Source organism: Lycium ferocissimum, chromosome 11 (assembly GCF_029784015.1).
Source record: "Lycium ferocissimum isolate CSIRO_LF1 chromosome 11, AGI_CSIRO_Lferr_CH_V1, whole genome shotgun sequence".
Taxonomy (NCBI): Eukaryota; Viridiplantae; Streptophyta; class Magnoliopsida; order Solanales; family Solanaceae; genus Lycium; species Lycium ferocissimum.
Genome location: NC_081352.1, coordinates 53180211 through 53197020, shown reverse-complemented (window position 1 = coordinate 53197020; position 16810 = coordinate 53180211). Strand labels below are relative to the sequence as shown.

The window sequence follows — 16810 nt, the reverse complement described above, 5'->3', positions numbered from 1 at the left end:
CTGTTCGGTGAAGGAGATGATCATTGGAAAAAAAATTCCGTTGGGAAAAAATAATTCCGCGAATTTAATGAATTAAGTTAAATTTCGCGTTAATTAATTAATATCCGGATTGGAAATATTAAGTAACGAAAATAAAATAAATTTGGTCCAAAAAGATTATCAATGAATCAGATCATTTGACCAAACCCACAAATCTGAAGCTGAAGCCGAGCGACGACGACGATGGCGCGAGGGGTGGTCCTCTTCTCAACCCTTTATGAGCTAGAGAATGTGTTGCTTAATATAAGCACACACACAACACTTTCAACCACCAATGTGGGAGAAGTGTTCACTTGAAAGGTTGTTTTTCAAACTTTCATTTCCCTCCATTTCAAAATTTATACTTCACCTTTAAAGTCCCTCACTTAATGCATTTGTGACTTTAAACTTAAAATAGGTGTGCTTCCTTTTGTCCAAGAGGACATAGGCTAAAAGCACTTGGTTCAAGATCTAGACTATTTCTAGCTGTAGAGCTATACAATTTGTCATGTCCTGGCCGTTCTCTTTATGGAACAAGTAGTATTTGTCTGTATTTCATGGATCCACAGGTTTTTTAAAATTTTCATGACATGCTACTATGTTTCCCATTCGTTTGAGTGCGTAGATTAGTCTACATGTATCGACACTAAAATTATACTCTTCAATCCTGGAAGGTTTGAAGTCTCGTGGGCGGCCTTGCGGTCGGTTCCTGATTAGATATGGCTCCTTCCTTCTCTTGTATGACAATCTTATTAGAACGTTGTGCCTGGGTGGTCTTTTGAATTCTATCGTTCTTTGAACAACGGGTTCTCCTCTAATCTACTTACTTCTTCCGCCTTAGCTATCACGTCTTCTAAGAATAGCTAATGCTCTATCCTTAGTTCTTAGTATCGGGTTTCATCTTTAAATCCGCGTCTGAAGGATTTTAGATCTTGTTCGTTACTACAGTTGGGAATAGAATTTTTTTCTCAAGTGATCAACCAATGTATGTATTCCCTAATAAACTAGGGATATTGGACAACATAGTCCTAGTCCGAGGGCTGTTTTTCCCTCTTCTAGTTGTTGGCGAACTTGGTAAGGAATGTATCCATCAATTTTGCAAAGGAACCTATAGATCCCGGAGGCAAATTTATATACCAATCCAAGGCTAGTCATTGTATACTGGATCCGAATCCTTTTGACATAACCGCTTACCTTGCTTGCATTAGGATGGATAAGGTGATCATTTGTTGTCGATATTGAGCCTCATTTGTACTACTTTATCTCCGTGGAATAATATTTGTGGCAATTCAGATGTAGCTATTGGATCCTTAGGTGGTCCTTCTGCATAGCGGTTGACAAGTGTTTTCTTCTTAGGACGTGGCACACCATGTAGGCATTTAAGTCTAGCCTCTAAATCCTCGAATTTGATGATGATTTTTACTGGAAGGACATTATCAATCTCCATAAGGTGCCGCTCGCAAGCCACATTGTTGGTTAGGCCATTGTTGAGATTATATCCTGCTTTTTGTTGGCCTCACACTTTGTTGGTCATCAGGATGTTAAGTCCTTGTTCGTTGCTGGTCGTTGTTGCAAAGTTGGTTCTATTAGGGCCTGGATCTTCTGCTGGAGTTCCAAGTTCTGTTGTTTCAAGATGTCGAACTCTTCGAGTATTTTCAGCATATGTTCCGCCTGAGCTAGCCTCTGCTTCCCCATCTAATCATTTTGGAGCTTGACGGATGTTTGGAGGTCCTTTAGTTGTTCTTCTATCACTTCTACATCGATTTCGACATGCTTAGGGGATGAAGATTGAGGTACATCATCTTTAATTTTCAGCGTTGAGAAATAAAAACACTATAAAAAGCAATTAATGAAGTTATGGTGGCCAAGCTGTAGATTTTTTTTCTCTCTGTGGCTAGTTTCTGAATGAGGCCTATAGCGGTGTGATAAAAGTAAGTATAAACAATAAGTAAATAATAGATAATAATGAAATAGAAAGAGAAAAGGTAGAAATCTAGGGACGATATGGAGGACGGAGTTAGAGAGCTAAAACCAAATGCTAGAGATTGCTTTGAGCGGAATGTCGGGGGTATAAATTATCCTCTCCAATGGGAGCTCTCAAAGAAAAAATTATAATGAGTTTTACAAGGATAGAAATACAATCTCAAAAGAGAAAGTAGGCTATGAAAGATTACGTGTATAGTAGACTTGACTGGGATTGAATGCCTTGAGGCTTGTCCTTTGTATCGGTTTATAATCCTTTAGGTCTTGGGGTCCAAAGCTGACTGGTAGATCTTCGGTTGGTCTTATGAAGTGATTCGACCATTACAACTAATATCCTCTCCCTGATCTTCATGGAGGCCATTGAGGGAGTTGGTTAGACATGTGGTCTATCCCTTAAAACTCAGCCAAAGATAGTTAGGCAGGTATGCTACATTGTTCGCAGGGTGGATACTCATCCTTCGAGAGCTGGTATGCGAGTTATGGCTAGTTGAGTGGCGAGTAAATTTATGCTCGGTCTTTGGATCGTCTACTCATTCAGCGGGTATCGTTTCATGATATCTATCTGTACTACATCCGCTTTGGGCATGCACAATTCTTGACCACCACAAGAACTATATCATATCTATTTTTGGTGGAAAAGTAAATTTTATTTAACCAAGTATAAATCTGTACAACCAACCAACTTTTTGGACTCTAAGCTGATTCCTCAAAGTTAACAACTATGAAAATAACCATAAAATAACTATGAAAAAACTATACAACTCTAGCAAGGGTATGTGTTCAAGCAGCTAAGAGGATGCCTCCATTTGATAATCTTCTGACCTTTGATATGTAACTGTAGAATGATCTCTTTGATCCAGTGCTTTTCTTCATGCCTCAGATGATGAAATCTTCTATATTTCCTTTCCTTCCAAGCATAATATATCAGTGCAGCAAAAATTCAGACCAACATTTGTGTAACGACCTTCCCGGTCGTTAAGGAAAATCTAGGATCACCCTCCCAATAGAACATTTCCAAGGGTAGAACGAGCTAATAGAAACTCAAATGTAGAAGTCTAAAAACTGAAAACATGACTTGTTTGTGATCATTGTTTAGTTGTATTGAGTCCATTGGAGGTGGGGGAGGGGGGAGGGGAGGGGCGTTACGTAAGAAATAAAACCTCCGTTGGGGATTCCAAGGCTACGGGTGAGTCCATATGGTGTTTTTACATTGATGTGCATATTTTGTTTGTGTTTATGAAGCCTCGGATGAATTTGGGAGAATAAAGTACAAAACTGATGGAATTAGCGAGCTCACTGGTTCAGTGGCACCGCTGTAGCGGCGGATCTCTCGTCGCCGCAAACTTAGCAGAAATGAGGGTGTTCGCTATGGCGGACACTGGACCGCTGTAGCGCTTGCACTATGGCGGGTCCGTGCTCGCTATAGCGAAAATGGGCATTAAGTGGACGTCTGTTACAGCGGGCTCTTGCCTGCTATAGCGAGGCCGTTGCAGCGGAGAGAACGACCGCCACAGCGGTCGATGGGGGTAGAATTTTAATTTTTAAACACTTAGTCTGAATTTTTTATTCATAAAACTCCAAATTAGTTTCCAAGGAGCACCTAGGGAGAAATTCTAAGGCTAGAGCAAGAATATTCTTGAGAGGTAAGTCTCAACCCTTCCTTTCTTCATTACACATTCATCTCTAAGATTATCATCATTCTAATAGGTCTACAATGGTGAATTGAGGACTAGTAACCCTAGAACTTAATAGACCTTTAATGGTTGGTGGGTTATGAATATTATTGTGTGGTTATCATCTAAAGGCTTGGGTTATCACTTCTAATCAAGAATTGAACCGTTAGAGACATGAACTAAGTGAATTGAGACTTAGGGTTTCATAAAGATGGTAGCTTGCCTATAGAAATTGCTTGTAAGAGATAACTTGAATGAATAACCTTATGAATTGATAGTAGATGGTTGCTAATGTCACACCCCAAACGAGGAGTATGACGGGCTCCGGCTCGTAGGCCGAAAATCACCTAACTTAACAATTACTTGAACATTACATACCATAACTCAAATAACACCTACACGCAGAAAAGGCCCAACATAGAAATATCCGATAATTCAACACATATGTACATATGCGGACCGACAAGGTCGCCACAACATAACGTATATCATAAAGCCGGCAAGGCTATCAGAAAATATCAAGAACCCAAAACGAGGCCGACAAGGCCATACATAATATTTACATATCCCACTATGTCCATGAGCCTCTAAGAGTATACATATGAACATATATTATACTAACAGAAAAGTACCAAAAGATAGCAAGCCCGGAGTAGTGGCACTTGCTAACACCGCTGAAGCTGGAAAATCCTACTGTGGTTGCTCCTCAATAACTCTGTCGGAGCCTGCAGCACGAAATGCAGCGTCCCGTGCAATGGGACGTCAGTACGGATAAAAGTACTGAGTATGTAAGGCAGGAGAGTAGCAACATAATTAAGATATAATGTAACATTAATAAGGGCAAAAGAAAACTGAACATCTGGAAGTAGCACGAGATACAATGCATGATAAAATCATTTGTATATATATATATATATATATATATAGTATCCATGCCCATCCATAAGGCTCGGTGTTATATGTGTAAAATCATGCCTGGCCGTTAAGGCTCGGTGTTATCATCATTAGCCCGCGTCCGGGGCAATATCATAACATGCCCACTGCAGTGGTGTGCGCATCTACGCGCCATGCCCGGCCGACTATAGCGCTGCACTGTGTAGTAACATAGTGCAATACATTTATATATATATATATATATATATATATATATATATATATATATATATACACCATGCATGAGAAGTCAATAACCTGACCTTGGCCTTTCGGAGTGACATAAGGTCGGTAGCCTCTGAATAACTTATGGAATTCGTATCGAGTCCAAAGAAGTAATCGATGATGATAAGTAAAATAATATTTTAAGAATCAATCAAATAACAAGACATTAGGATTTGAAATACGAGGCACGGGAATGGAGTGAATTTGTTATGGAATGCTCGTGTTTATGTTCTAGTTGGATTTGTGCCAAAGAAAGAGGGAAACGAACAACTTACATACCTTATCCGTCAAACCACCACTTAAAGAATTCTTTACACCGATGCTTGCCCTTCACCCGAACCTATATATTTAGAAATACATCTTTAATCATACTTTCATCATATTTCCATCAACTTATAAGCACTAATTATTGAAGACTAATTTGGGTTACGAAAATTTGGGCAGCATCTCCCCTATATCATCTACTTCCTCCAAATACCAAAACAACTCCCAAACAATACCAACAATATTCTCAATATTCTACAAGATAAATATGTATATTTTCATCCAAAAATCTCTTCAAACCTCAATCCATAAGCCAACAACATCAACACAACAAACTATAACTTTTATTCTCGTAAATATTCCTAAATCAACGTTAATAAAGAGAGATTCAATCATTCATACCTTATCTTTACTAAAGTATCAAGATCTTCAATATTTACTTTGTTTCCAAGCCAACTCCAACACAAAACGAAATTATAATCGCGACTACACGTTGTCCGAACCTCAATTAATACTCCGTAACTTGAAATTTACTCAAAATCCTCACTTTTATGTGATATATGAGCTCTTATGCTTGCTGAATTTTCTGGAATGTTTTAGAATATTATGGTGGAGAAAAATGGGGTTTTTAACCCTTTTATAGTGGATAAGAATCGGCAGCACTGTAGCAGCACTGTAGCAACTCTGTTTCTGCTCTGTCAGCTGAATTTGTAACGTCCATAATTCTCTACTCCGATGTCTTATCGATGAGAGGTTTGTTGCATTGGAAACTAGACTCGACGAATTTCATTTTAGAATTTTGAAACACCTTAAAACTCCTAATATACCTGGAGATATACCCCTCCAAAGTTGACCCAAAATTCTATCCTTGATTCTGCCAACTTTTTTTTTTTTTTTTTTCAAATTTTTGACAAGCTTATTTTCTTTGATTTGCTTGGTCTCAGAGTCTTCCATAACTTATTATATGAACTTAAACCCTCGTAACCATGAGATAGGTGCATACAATCTCACATATCCTAGGAAGTCCTCCAGGTCTACACTTAAACAACTAATGCCTAATAGATTTCACGTACAAAACTACGAGGTGTAACATTCTCCCCTCCTTCAAAAACATTCGTCCTCGAATATTGGAATACCCAAGGGTTAATAAAACTTCCACGAAACTTTAGTAAAGTATCACTCGTGATGGAGCACCACTAATCTCCTACATGTCATAAGTCCTAATCAAAAGCCCTACATGATACCGTAATCAATGACACGCAGTCATGCAATGATTAGAATAATATTTCTCATCTTATTGACTCTCAAGGGGGGTTTAAATATGACTCTTACCTTGTAAGTGATTTGCGGATATAGCAGAACCTTGCAAGGATTCCTCCGGAATAGTATCATCTGTGACAGGGAATAAATGGGGATACTTGGACTTCATTTCTGCTTCGGCTTCCCATGTCATCTCTTCCCTATCTTTACTCCTCCATAGAACCTTCACTGAAGTCACGTCTTTGTTTCGGAGTCTGCGGACTTGTCTGTCGAGAATAGCAATTGGTTCTTCCTCGTATGTCGATTTTTTTTGTAACTTGTATATCGTCAACAGGTACGATTCTGGAGGGATCTCCAATACACTTCCTAAGCATGGACACATGAAAAACTGGATGAACCGCTTGCAGTTCTGATGGCAGCTCCAATTCATAAGCCACCTGGCCTACATTTTGGACGATCTTATAAGGTCCGATATATCGGGATTAAGTTTCCCTTTCTTACCAAACCACATCACGCCTTTCATAGGTGATATCTTCAGAAACACCCAATCACCTACTTGAAATTCTAATTATCGTCGTTGTACATCTGTATAAGATTTCTGATGACTCTGAGCTGTACGCAATCGTTCCTGAATAAGCTTTACCTTTTCAATAGCCCGATGAACAAGATCTGGCCCAAATAAGTTTGCTTCTCCGACTTCAAACCAACCGGCAGGGGACCTACACTTCCTACCATATAGAGCTTCATACAGAGCCATTTTGATACTGGCATGATAGCTATTGTTATAAGCAAACTCTATCAAAGGCAAATGATTATCCCGACTTCCTTGGAAGTCCAGTACACAGGCTCGTAACATATCTTCCAAAGTCTGAATAGTCCGCTCAGCTTGCCCGTTTGACTGCGGATGGAAAGCCGTACTAAGATTTACTCGGGTACCAAGACTTTCCTGAAAAGATTTTCAGAATTTTGCCGTAAACTGTGCGCCTCTGTCTAAAATAATTGACAGTGGAATGCCATGAAGGCGCACAATCTCCTTAAGATATATCTTAGCATAGTCTTCAGCAGTATAGGTAGTTCTTACTGGCAAAAAATGAGCTGATTTAGTTAACCTATCAACAATCACCCAAATAGAATTGAATTTGTGGCGAGAACGGGGCAATCCCGTGACAAAATCCATATTAATCACTTCCCACTTCCACGCTGGGATCTCCATTTCTTGTAATAAGCCACTGGGTTTCTGATGTTCGATCTTTACCTGTTGGCAAGTGGGGCATTGAGCTACAAAGTTAGCAATATCTTTCTTCATACCATTCCACCAGTAAAAGCCCTTGAGGTCATGATACATCTTGGTGGATCCGGGATGAATTGAATACCGGGAGTAATGAAATTCTGACATGATCCTGTCCCGAAGCCCAGTTACATTTGGAACGCACAAACGACCTCGATGTTTGAGAAACCCATTTGAATCCAGTTCAAAGGCTGAGATCCGATTTTGTTGCACTCCTTCCTTAATATTAACTAAAACTGGGTCTTCATACTGTTGAGTCTTTACATCCGAGGCAAGGGTCGATTGAGATATATTCTTTAAAGCAATTCCAGTGTCTTCCGAATCTAGTAAGCGAACTCCCAAATTTGCTAAGCGATGAAGTTCTCTGGTCATTTCCAATTTTTCCATTGGCACATACAATAGACTTCCCATTGATTTGCGACTTAGGGCATCAGCTACAACATTAGATTTGCTAGGGTGATATAAAATCTCAGCATCGTAATCCTTTAGCAATTCGAGTCATCTTCGTTGCCTCAAATTTAATTCCTTTTGCCTAAATATATATTGAAGGCTTTTATAGACCGTATAGATATCGACATGAACTCTATATAAATAATGTCGCCATATCTTTAGAGCGTGAATCACTGCCGCCAGCTCTAGATCATGGGTTGGATAATTTTTCTCATGTTTCCGTAGTTGTCAGGAGGCATCAACAATCACCTTACCATTTTGCATCAACACACATCCCAGGCCGGTACGTGACGCATCACAGTATACAGTGTAACCCTCGGTGCCTTCTGGAAGGGTGAGGATAGGGGCAGATGTCAACTTATCTTTCAATTTCTGGAAACTCCGCTCGCACGCTTCTGACCATTGAAACTTGGCCCCCTTCTGAGTTAATTTTGTAAGGGGAGCTGCTCTAGAAGAAAATCCCTCTACAAATCTTCGATAATATCCAGCAAGACCTAACAAACTTCGGACTTCAGAAGCGGTTGTTGGTCGGGGCCAGTTCTTAACGGCTTCGATCTTTCGGTCATCAACTTTAATACCTTCATCAGATACAATATGGCCCAGAAAAGCCACTGAAGTTAGCCAAAATTCACATTTGTAAAATTTGGCATACAACCTTTGATCTCGCAATGTTTGCAACACCTTTCGGAGGTGATCAGCACGTTCCTTCTCCGAATGAGAATATACCAAGATATCATCAATGAATACAATAACAAAAACATCTAAAAAGGGTCGGAATACGGTGTTCATTAGCGCCATAAATGTTGCAGGAGCATTTGTCAATCCGAAAGACATAACTAAGAATTCAAAATGCCCATATCTCGTTTGGAAAGCTATCTTCGGAATGTCTTCCCCTTTACACGTAATGTGATACCACGACCTTAAGTCAATCTCGAGAAGCATTTAGCACCACGTATTGGTCAAACAAATCATCAATTCTAGACAATAGATATTTGTTTTTGATAGTCACCTTATTCAATTGCCGGTAGTCAATACACATTCTTAGTGAGCCATCCTTCTTGCGCACAAATAATACCGGTGCTCCCCAAGGAGAAGTACTGGGCCTAATGAAGCCCTTGTGTAACAAGTCCTGCAATTACACCTTCAATTCCCGCAACTCGGCGGGGAACATATGATAAGGGGGAATAGAGATGGGTTGAGTGTTTGGATACACATCAATCGCAAATTCAATTTCCCTTTCGAGAGGGAGGCCTGGTAATTCATCGGGGAATACATCCTGAAATTCATTAACTATAGGAACGGATTGCAAAGTTGGCGGTTTGGCTTCAGTGCTCCAACTCGAACCAAATGATAAATATAACCTTTGGAAATCATTTTTCGCGCCTTAAGGTAGGAAATAAACCTACCCTTTGGTGCTGGGGTATTGCCCATCCATTTAAGAACTGGTTCACCCGGAAATTGAAATTTCACAGTTTTGGACCAACATTCCACATTGGCATAGCAAGAGGATAGCCAATCCAAACCCATGATAGCGTCAAAGTCCACCATTTCTAACTCCACTAAATCAGCAACAGTTTCAAGACCACATATCAAAGTCCACCATTTCTAACTCCACTAAGAAAGGCTTAGACAAAGATTCGGGCTTCATACCAAACTTATCAGCAATATAAGGTGTGATATAAGATAGTGTGGAACCCGGATCGATCAATACATAGACATCATAAGCACAAATGGATAAAATACCTATCACAACATCTGGAGACGACTCAAGATCTTGCCGTCATGTAAGTGCATAAATACGATTCTGGTTGCTGCCGAAACCAGACACCTGACCTCTTCCCCTACCTCTACCTGCTGAGGCTGGAGAAGAAAATTGTCCAGGAGGGCGAACAGAAGATGAAGAACCTGCGATCGAACTTGTCGGCTGAGCCGGGCCTCCTCTGCCACGGGATGGACAATTTCCTATAACATGACCTGGCTGTCCACAGTAATAACACACCCCCATACCTTGGCTGCACTGGCTAGAGTGGCCTTTACCGCACTGGTCACAACGGGGCAAGGGAGGCCTTGCCTGGCTAGACTCTCCCCTATAAGAAGGAGTTGGTACTCTCGAATTCTGACCCGGTCCTGAATAAATAGGTCGATCATAACGCTGCCTCTGAAATCGGGAAGGTGCACTCATTACTGAAGGAGCTGATCTTTTAAAAGAATAGGGCCTATAACCTTCCTGATAAGCACCTGAATAACCTGCGGATCCGGCCCGCTTATTACGGCCTCTATTCGGGTCTTGCTTATCCGCTGCTGACATTTAAGGTCCTTCAAATTTTGAGCATATGCCTGAATACGAGCAATATCTATGCCGCTCTGTAGCGAGGCTGTCATACAATCTTTAATCAAGTGAGCCCCAAGTCCCATCACAAAACGATGTACCCAATCTTCCATTTCAGCTACCATCACCGGGCGTATCTAGCTAAGGAGTTAAACTTCAAACTATATTCCCGAACGCTTATATTATTATGACGAATCAATAGAAATTCATCAGCTCTAGCTCTGCGAACCTCAGTAGGCAGATAATGATCCAGAAAGGCTCTAGTGAATTTCGACCATACTACTGGAGGTGCGTTCGACCCTCTCGACTGCTACCAGGACTCATACCATACCGTGACCATATCCCATAGTCTATAAGAAGCTAGCTCCACTGATTCTGTATCAGAAGCATACATTACCCTCAAAGCGCGGCCCATTCGATCTATAAAATTTCGAGGGTCATCCTTTGGGTTTGTCCCCGTGACCGTGAGGTCCAAAGTATAAAAGTCACATACGCGGGAACTAACAGCCCTATCCGGAAGGCCAGCCTGCCACTGAGTTTGAGTAGCCACCAATCTAGTCAATAACTAGACTGCATCTCGCAAGTCCTACTCTGTAGCAGCGGAGGGAGGAGCTGGAGGCTGAGGAGCCGGAGGGACTGGAGCCCTATCCTGCTCTTCTGCAACTGATGGAGTAGAGGTAGCATGCGAGGGGGTAGCGCTCTGAGCCTCGCTATGCCCTAACTCAGCTGGCGGTACTCGGCTCGGGCCTTCCCCAGCAGTGCCCAGTATTCTGCTGACTTTCTTCTTCCTCGGAGGCATCGCTGAAAATTAAACACGGAAAGATTAGATAGTTGCATTCTTAGCTTGGCTCTATCGCACGATCTAGATCATGAAGAAAAGTGTCATCCTAAATGCCCTGTAGCCTCCTGGCTATAGATATGGTGCACGACATATCGATAACCAAGACTCTACTGGACGCGGCTCATAGACATCTTAGGACTGAACTGCTCTGATACCAATTTGTCATACTCCTCGTTGGGGGTGTGACAGCTAAGGCCAATGTTAGGATGATTTACACCTAGTAAGCATTCACCCATTATAAAAGGGTAAAGTGGAAGAGTGATCATTGATTTGATATTATTGACTGGAGTGTTGTAACTTATGAAGCATCTTAATTGCTAGACTTTGAGCGTTCCGAGGCATTACGGAAAGGAAAGGCTATAACGGAGTGATTCGCATTGTTCCAGCTCTGCAGTTGAGGTAGGTTACGGTTTACTTGAGTTAGACTTTGATTAGTTGATTGTATGTGTTATGAGATTGATAGGAAAAAACATGTCTAGTCTTCAGGAATAATGAAAACATGTCTAGTCTTCAGGAATAATGTGTGATTGAGATTCCTATATGCTATTGATTGAGTGATAATGTGGGCTAAATGCCATTATTCGATGTGTGGTGATCTATAATTTGATGACAATTGTGGTGAGAAGTTAATATGATCTTCTTGATGAAAATGATATACTACTTGATAATCGCTCATTAAAAGTGATGTGACAATATATATATATATATATATATATATATATATATATATATATATATATATATATATATATATATATATATATAAAGGCGCATTTGAAAGGGGGTAAGGATGTGACCTAGATTTTGGGCACATTTGGCAGGGGGTAAGGATGTGGCCTAAATTAGAGGCTCGTGATCCGAGGTAAGATTCCGGAGCGAGGGTACATGGGTCCCCTGCAGGTTGTAGCTATTGGGCAAAGACACCAATTAGCATGTATGTACACGAGTAATCGACGACTGAGTAAGTGAGAATGTTGTTGTGAGGTTTATTCCATTTCTTGCTTCCGTTGACTTGATTGTTAATATCCTTGGTGGACTTAATTGTTAGTTTCAGTGGTGGACTTGATTTGTTAATATCATTAGTTGACTTGGTGTTGGCTATTTGATTATGTGTTGTTGTCTGGTCTGTCTATTTTATTGATTTTATGATTCATGCATGATACTAATCTTAGTCGGCCTACGATATCTACCGGTACATAGTGTTTATACTGATACTACCTTGCTGCATTTGTTGACACCTAATTTTCATCTCATAAAACACTTATTTTAATTTTCAAATTTTTCGAGTACAAGATGGAGTAAGGATGCCCTTAAAAAAAAAATTAAAAAATCCCGAGAAAATTACAAAAGTTGACGTATAATTATTATTCCATAAAAATTAACGATTACAAGAAATTACGAGTTATTTACTTTCACAAATATGATTTGAAAAGAAGATGCATATCACGCTCCGTTTAACTCGGAAAAATTGTTAATTAAAATAACGTATGAATTACGGCTCATTTTTTACCACATTTTTCACATTTTTAAATATTACTTGAAAGTATATCAATATTGGGCTCGTTTTGAAGCTCGTGTTTTAAAACAAAGTACTATGATTTTTTTTCGTTGAAATATTATTTTACGAGGGGCATATTAGACTAATTAATCTAAAACTATATAAAATAAGGAGGGGATTTTATCCATTTGTACCTTTATTGGTACTATTTGGATAAGGTCTTTTTGGGGGGGGGGGGGGGAAGTACGGCTTTACTATTTTTGTCCATAGAATTCTAAATGCTTAGTTGGATGGTTTTTGAAAATTTGTTTAAGGATTTTGGGGGGAAAAACTATGGCCACATGACATATTTTTTTCCATAGAATTCTAAATTGGCTTGCCTACAAATAGAAGGGATGGACATTAAAAATGGGGGAGGTCACACTTTTTGAGAGAGAAAAAAGGGGGGAATTTTATCTTTCTAAATTGGCTTGCCTACAAATAGAAGGGACGGACATTAAAAATGGGGGAGGTCACGCTTTTTGAGAGAGAAAAAAGGGGGAAATTTTATCTTTCTATTTTGGGGGATGGGGACCACACAATAAAAACAAAAAATATCCATCATCATCTTCCTAGAAAATGATCACGGATGAGGGAAAAAAAATAAAAAAGAGGGACCCATAGCAATAAAAAAAACATATCACGACCTTCTTTCACTCCATTGTTTACCTTCACCATTTTCACCACCCAAAAACCTATTATTGAAACCACACACAAGAGAGGAAGAAAGAAAAAAAAAATGGAGTTCGAAAATTAGCAAATATTTAAAAAAAAAAAAAGAAGCTAAGGTTTGATTTATATATTCAAAAACTTAGTAGCCGATACACACTCTTACTAAAAATACACAAAATATAAATACAATAAATATATATACATAAAAGAATACAGATATCATCCAAAAAAAAATTAAAAAAGATAAAGGGGTTTTCAAAGATTTGTGAAGTGTTGGTGCTTGAATTTGGTGGACTCAATCCCTCCTTTTGATCTTTAGGTTGCCCCATCAAAAGGTAACCTCTTCTTCTATCCTTTATTTAATTTTTAGTTATGATTATATGTTATTTATGATGCTTCTGTAGTTGAAAAGGATTATGTGCTAGCTTAACTTTATTTACATGATTAAGTGAGTATCCTATGGTTTTATTACTATTTAAAAAATGAAAATAAATTAGAAATTTGATTTAGACAATGTTAAGTGATTTTAGGTTAGTTAAATTGATAAAAAAAAAAATAGCTTAAGTTAGAATTTTGACATTGTGTTGGTAGGTTTAGTATGATTTATTTAATATTGTCAGCTTTTGATATATATAAAAAAAAGAAGAAGAGAATTTTACGTTGCAATTCATTTTATAAAAGTTATTTGCATTAATATTAGAACTTTTAAATATTTCAAAACTAAAATATTATATAACAGATTTAACCAATAATTAAACATAAGTAATGTCCCAAATGAAAGGATGAATTTTACTCTCTTTTTCCAACTAAATTCGGATTAAATGCTAGAATAATATTTTCTCTTTCTCTTCCCTATTTCCCACAAATGCTAATACCACTAAATTAGGGGTTGGATGAATAAACATCATAAAAAGCATGTTTTTATTTTATTTTGATGGTATAAGTATAATATGAGTAAGATCTTTGAGAATATGCATGATTATGCTTAATTAATACACAAATTATTGAAAACATTTATGGTATATTCCTGTATGTTTATGATATTAAACATTTGTACCAGAAAATATGTCATAATTATGAAAAGCTTAAAAAACAATTATATGCTCATATGTAACATATTTGTGATATATTCACCACTTAAAATTTAATTACAACAATATATACTTGGGATATAAAGAACATGTCATATATTTTCTAGATATATATACATAAAATTTACGGTTACTAATTTAACATACATCTAATATATATATTTTTTATATTTTAAAAAAAGATGCGTACATTGTTTTTCTGAACATAGATTGTTTGTATACTTGTGTGTGTGTATATATATAGGAAGTTTTTTTGATGAACTATATAAGGAAGTTATCCTCTCTGCATTTGTCTTTTTTCTTATTTATAGGGATTATTAATTAGTGTCCTTATTAAATGGAATGTAATAAGTTGTTTTAATTATGGAATAAATCCTTAAATCTGTTAAGTTACATTAATTGTGCCAAGACACGGGTTAAGCTTTTTTTTTTTTTTTTTTGCGGGGTCAGATATTATTTGGCTGAAACTGATATGTTTAATTTTGTGCTAAAATTATGTAATGTCAAATTTAACATTTTCTAGTTATGAAACTTACTCAAAAAAAAAAAAAAAAAAAAAAAAAAAAAAAAAAAAAACTTAGTTCTTGTGAGTTTGTTACTAATTTATAGCAACTATTGAGCCTTTTGCATAAATTGTCCTTTTATTTATAAATATGATAATTATGGGGTGGTTAAAAGCATTGTAATTCATTTTGGCTTTGTAAAGTAGATACTTGACCTTGGCCTATTACTAATGTTTTGTACACCTATCTTTTGCGATCTTCCAAATTTGTTGGTGGGTCTTTCGAGGCCCACTAACATTTTTAGATCGAGTCAACTCCTATCATGGAAGGACTAAGGCATTGGAGCATAATTTGGAGCGGAAATATTTACTTATGCATTTTTCTGTTGGGTTTGGTCGGCCCAACTCCCTATCTCTTTACTATTTATTTATCAAAATTGATTAAATGATTTATTGGAACCCTTAAAAATTGTCATGTATTAGAGTTGCCAAAAAAATCATTTTCTAAATATAAAATTGATGTTTACAATTATTAGCATATAAAAATGATTTTTGGGACAAAATAATAGATTTGATCAATTTTGCGGAACTAGAGACAAAAATGATTGTGGACCGTGCATATGGACATTTTGGACAAAATTGGACTTAAACTATTTTTTGGATTAACTTGGACTAAAAGGATAAAAATCCAAAAAATATAAAATATGGTTAAAATATGGATAATAGTAGTATGCCAAACAATGATTTTTTTTTTTTATAAAACTTAAAACTAAAAAACCTTTTTCTAAACTCAGGTGGGCTTACGTAGTGTTCTACTTAGGTTAACGGTTTCGAGTTTTAACCTAGTTGTTCTGGTGCGAAACACAAAACGCCCAATTTTGGGCAAAACTCTACCATTTTCATTTCTTGAAAAGTGAGTATTTTTGCATAAATGACACATCTTGATTTGCGAAAATATAAACAAGAGCAGTTTTTTATCACAAACAATTTATATCTGCAAAGGCATACTATTAGAATCCGCAGGTCAACCGTATTTTACGGATTCTTAATACCAGGGTGCCTAACACCTTCCCCGGGGGATCACCAAAACCGTTACCAAAACTTTGGTTAGATTAGGATTCTTTTAAAATTTAACCGTTTTGAATGAACCCTTTTCGAACTGGTTTTCCTAATTTTCTAAAAATTAGGTGGTGACTCTAAAATAAAGTTCATTTAGAGCACTATCCACGTAGAAGTATATTTTTTTCTTTTTCCCGGTACGATTGACAACCGTACTTCCCCGGGACACTATCTTTTTTAAATGAGGCAAGTGCAAATACGAATCGGAAAAAATACGACCCGCTACAACATTCTTTGTGAGTGCAGATTGTGATCCAGAGACTGCTACTCGACCTCATATTTAGCCTGAGGCCATTTGCGATATTGGGATTGAGGGTGAGCTTCATCCGTGCCCGCCCGAAGATCTTCCTTTATTTAATATCTATTTCCATTCCAGACATTGATGTTTATTTATTTCAGACTGTATGGATTCCTTAGACGTGTTTTGGATTAGAGTCCTTGTACAGTGACTTTTGGATTTTGGGGTTGTAATAGTTAGAACTTCCGCATTTACATTATTGTTTTGTGGCATGACCACTTTTGACTTAATCTTGCATTTAATTTATTGTGAACTGAATGAATTGACTAAGTGAAAATGTAATTGAATGAGTAGATGGTTAAACGTATTGGTTCGCCCACTAGAAGT

At 37.7% G+C, this 16810-nt stretch overlaps 1 protein-coding gene across 1 annotated transcript; it reads right to left on the bottom strand.

The window, feature by feature from the left end:
* Positions 1-9874: 9874 nt before the first annotated feature.
* Positions 9875-10548, bottom strand: LOC132038472 (uncharacterized). Its single transcript, XM_059429137.1, has 2 exons — positions 10366-10548; positions 9875-10252 (listed from the first exon to the last, which is right to left on the bottom strand). The coding sequence occupies exons 1-2, from the start codon at positions 10546-10548 to the stop codon at positions 9875-9877; spliced, it is 561 nt and encodes a 186-aa protein (XP_059285120.1).
* Between the last annotated feature and the right edge of the window lie 6262 nt (positions 10549-16810).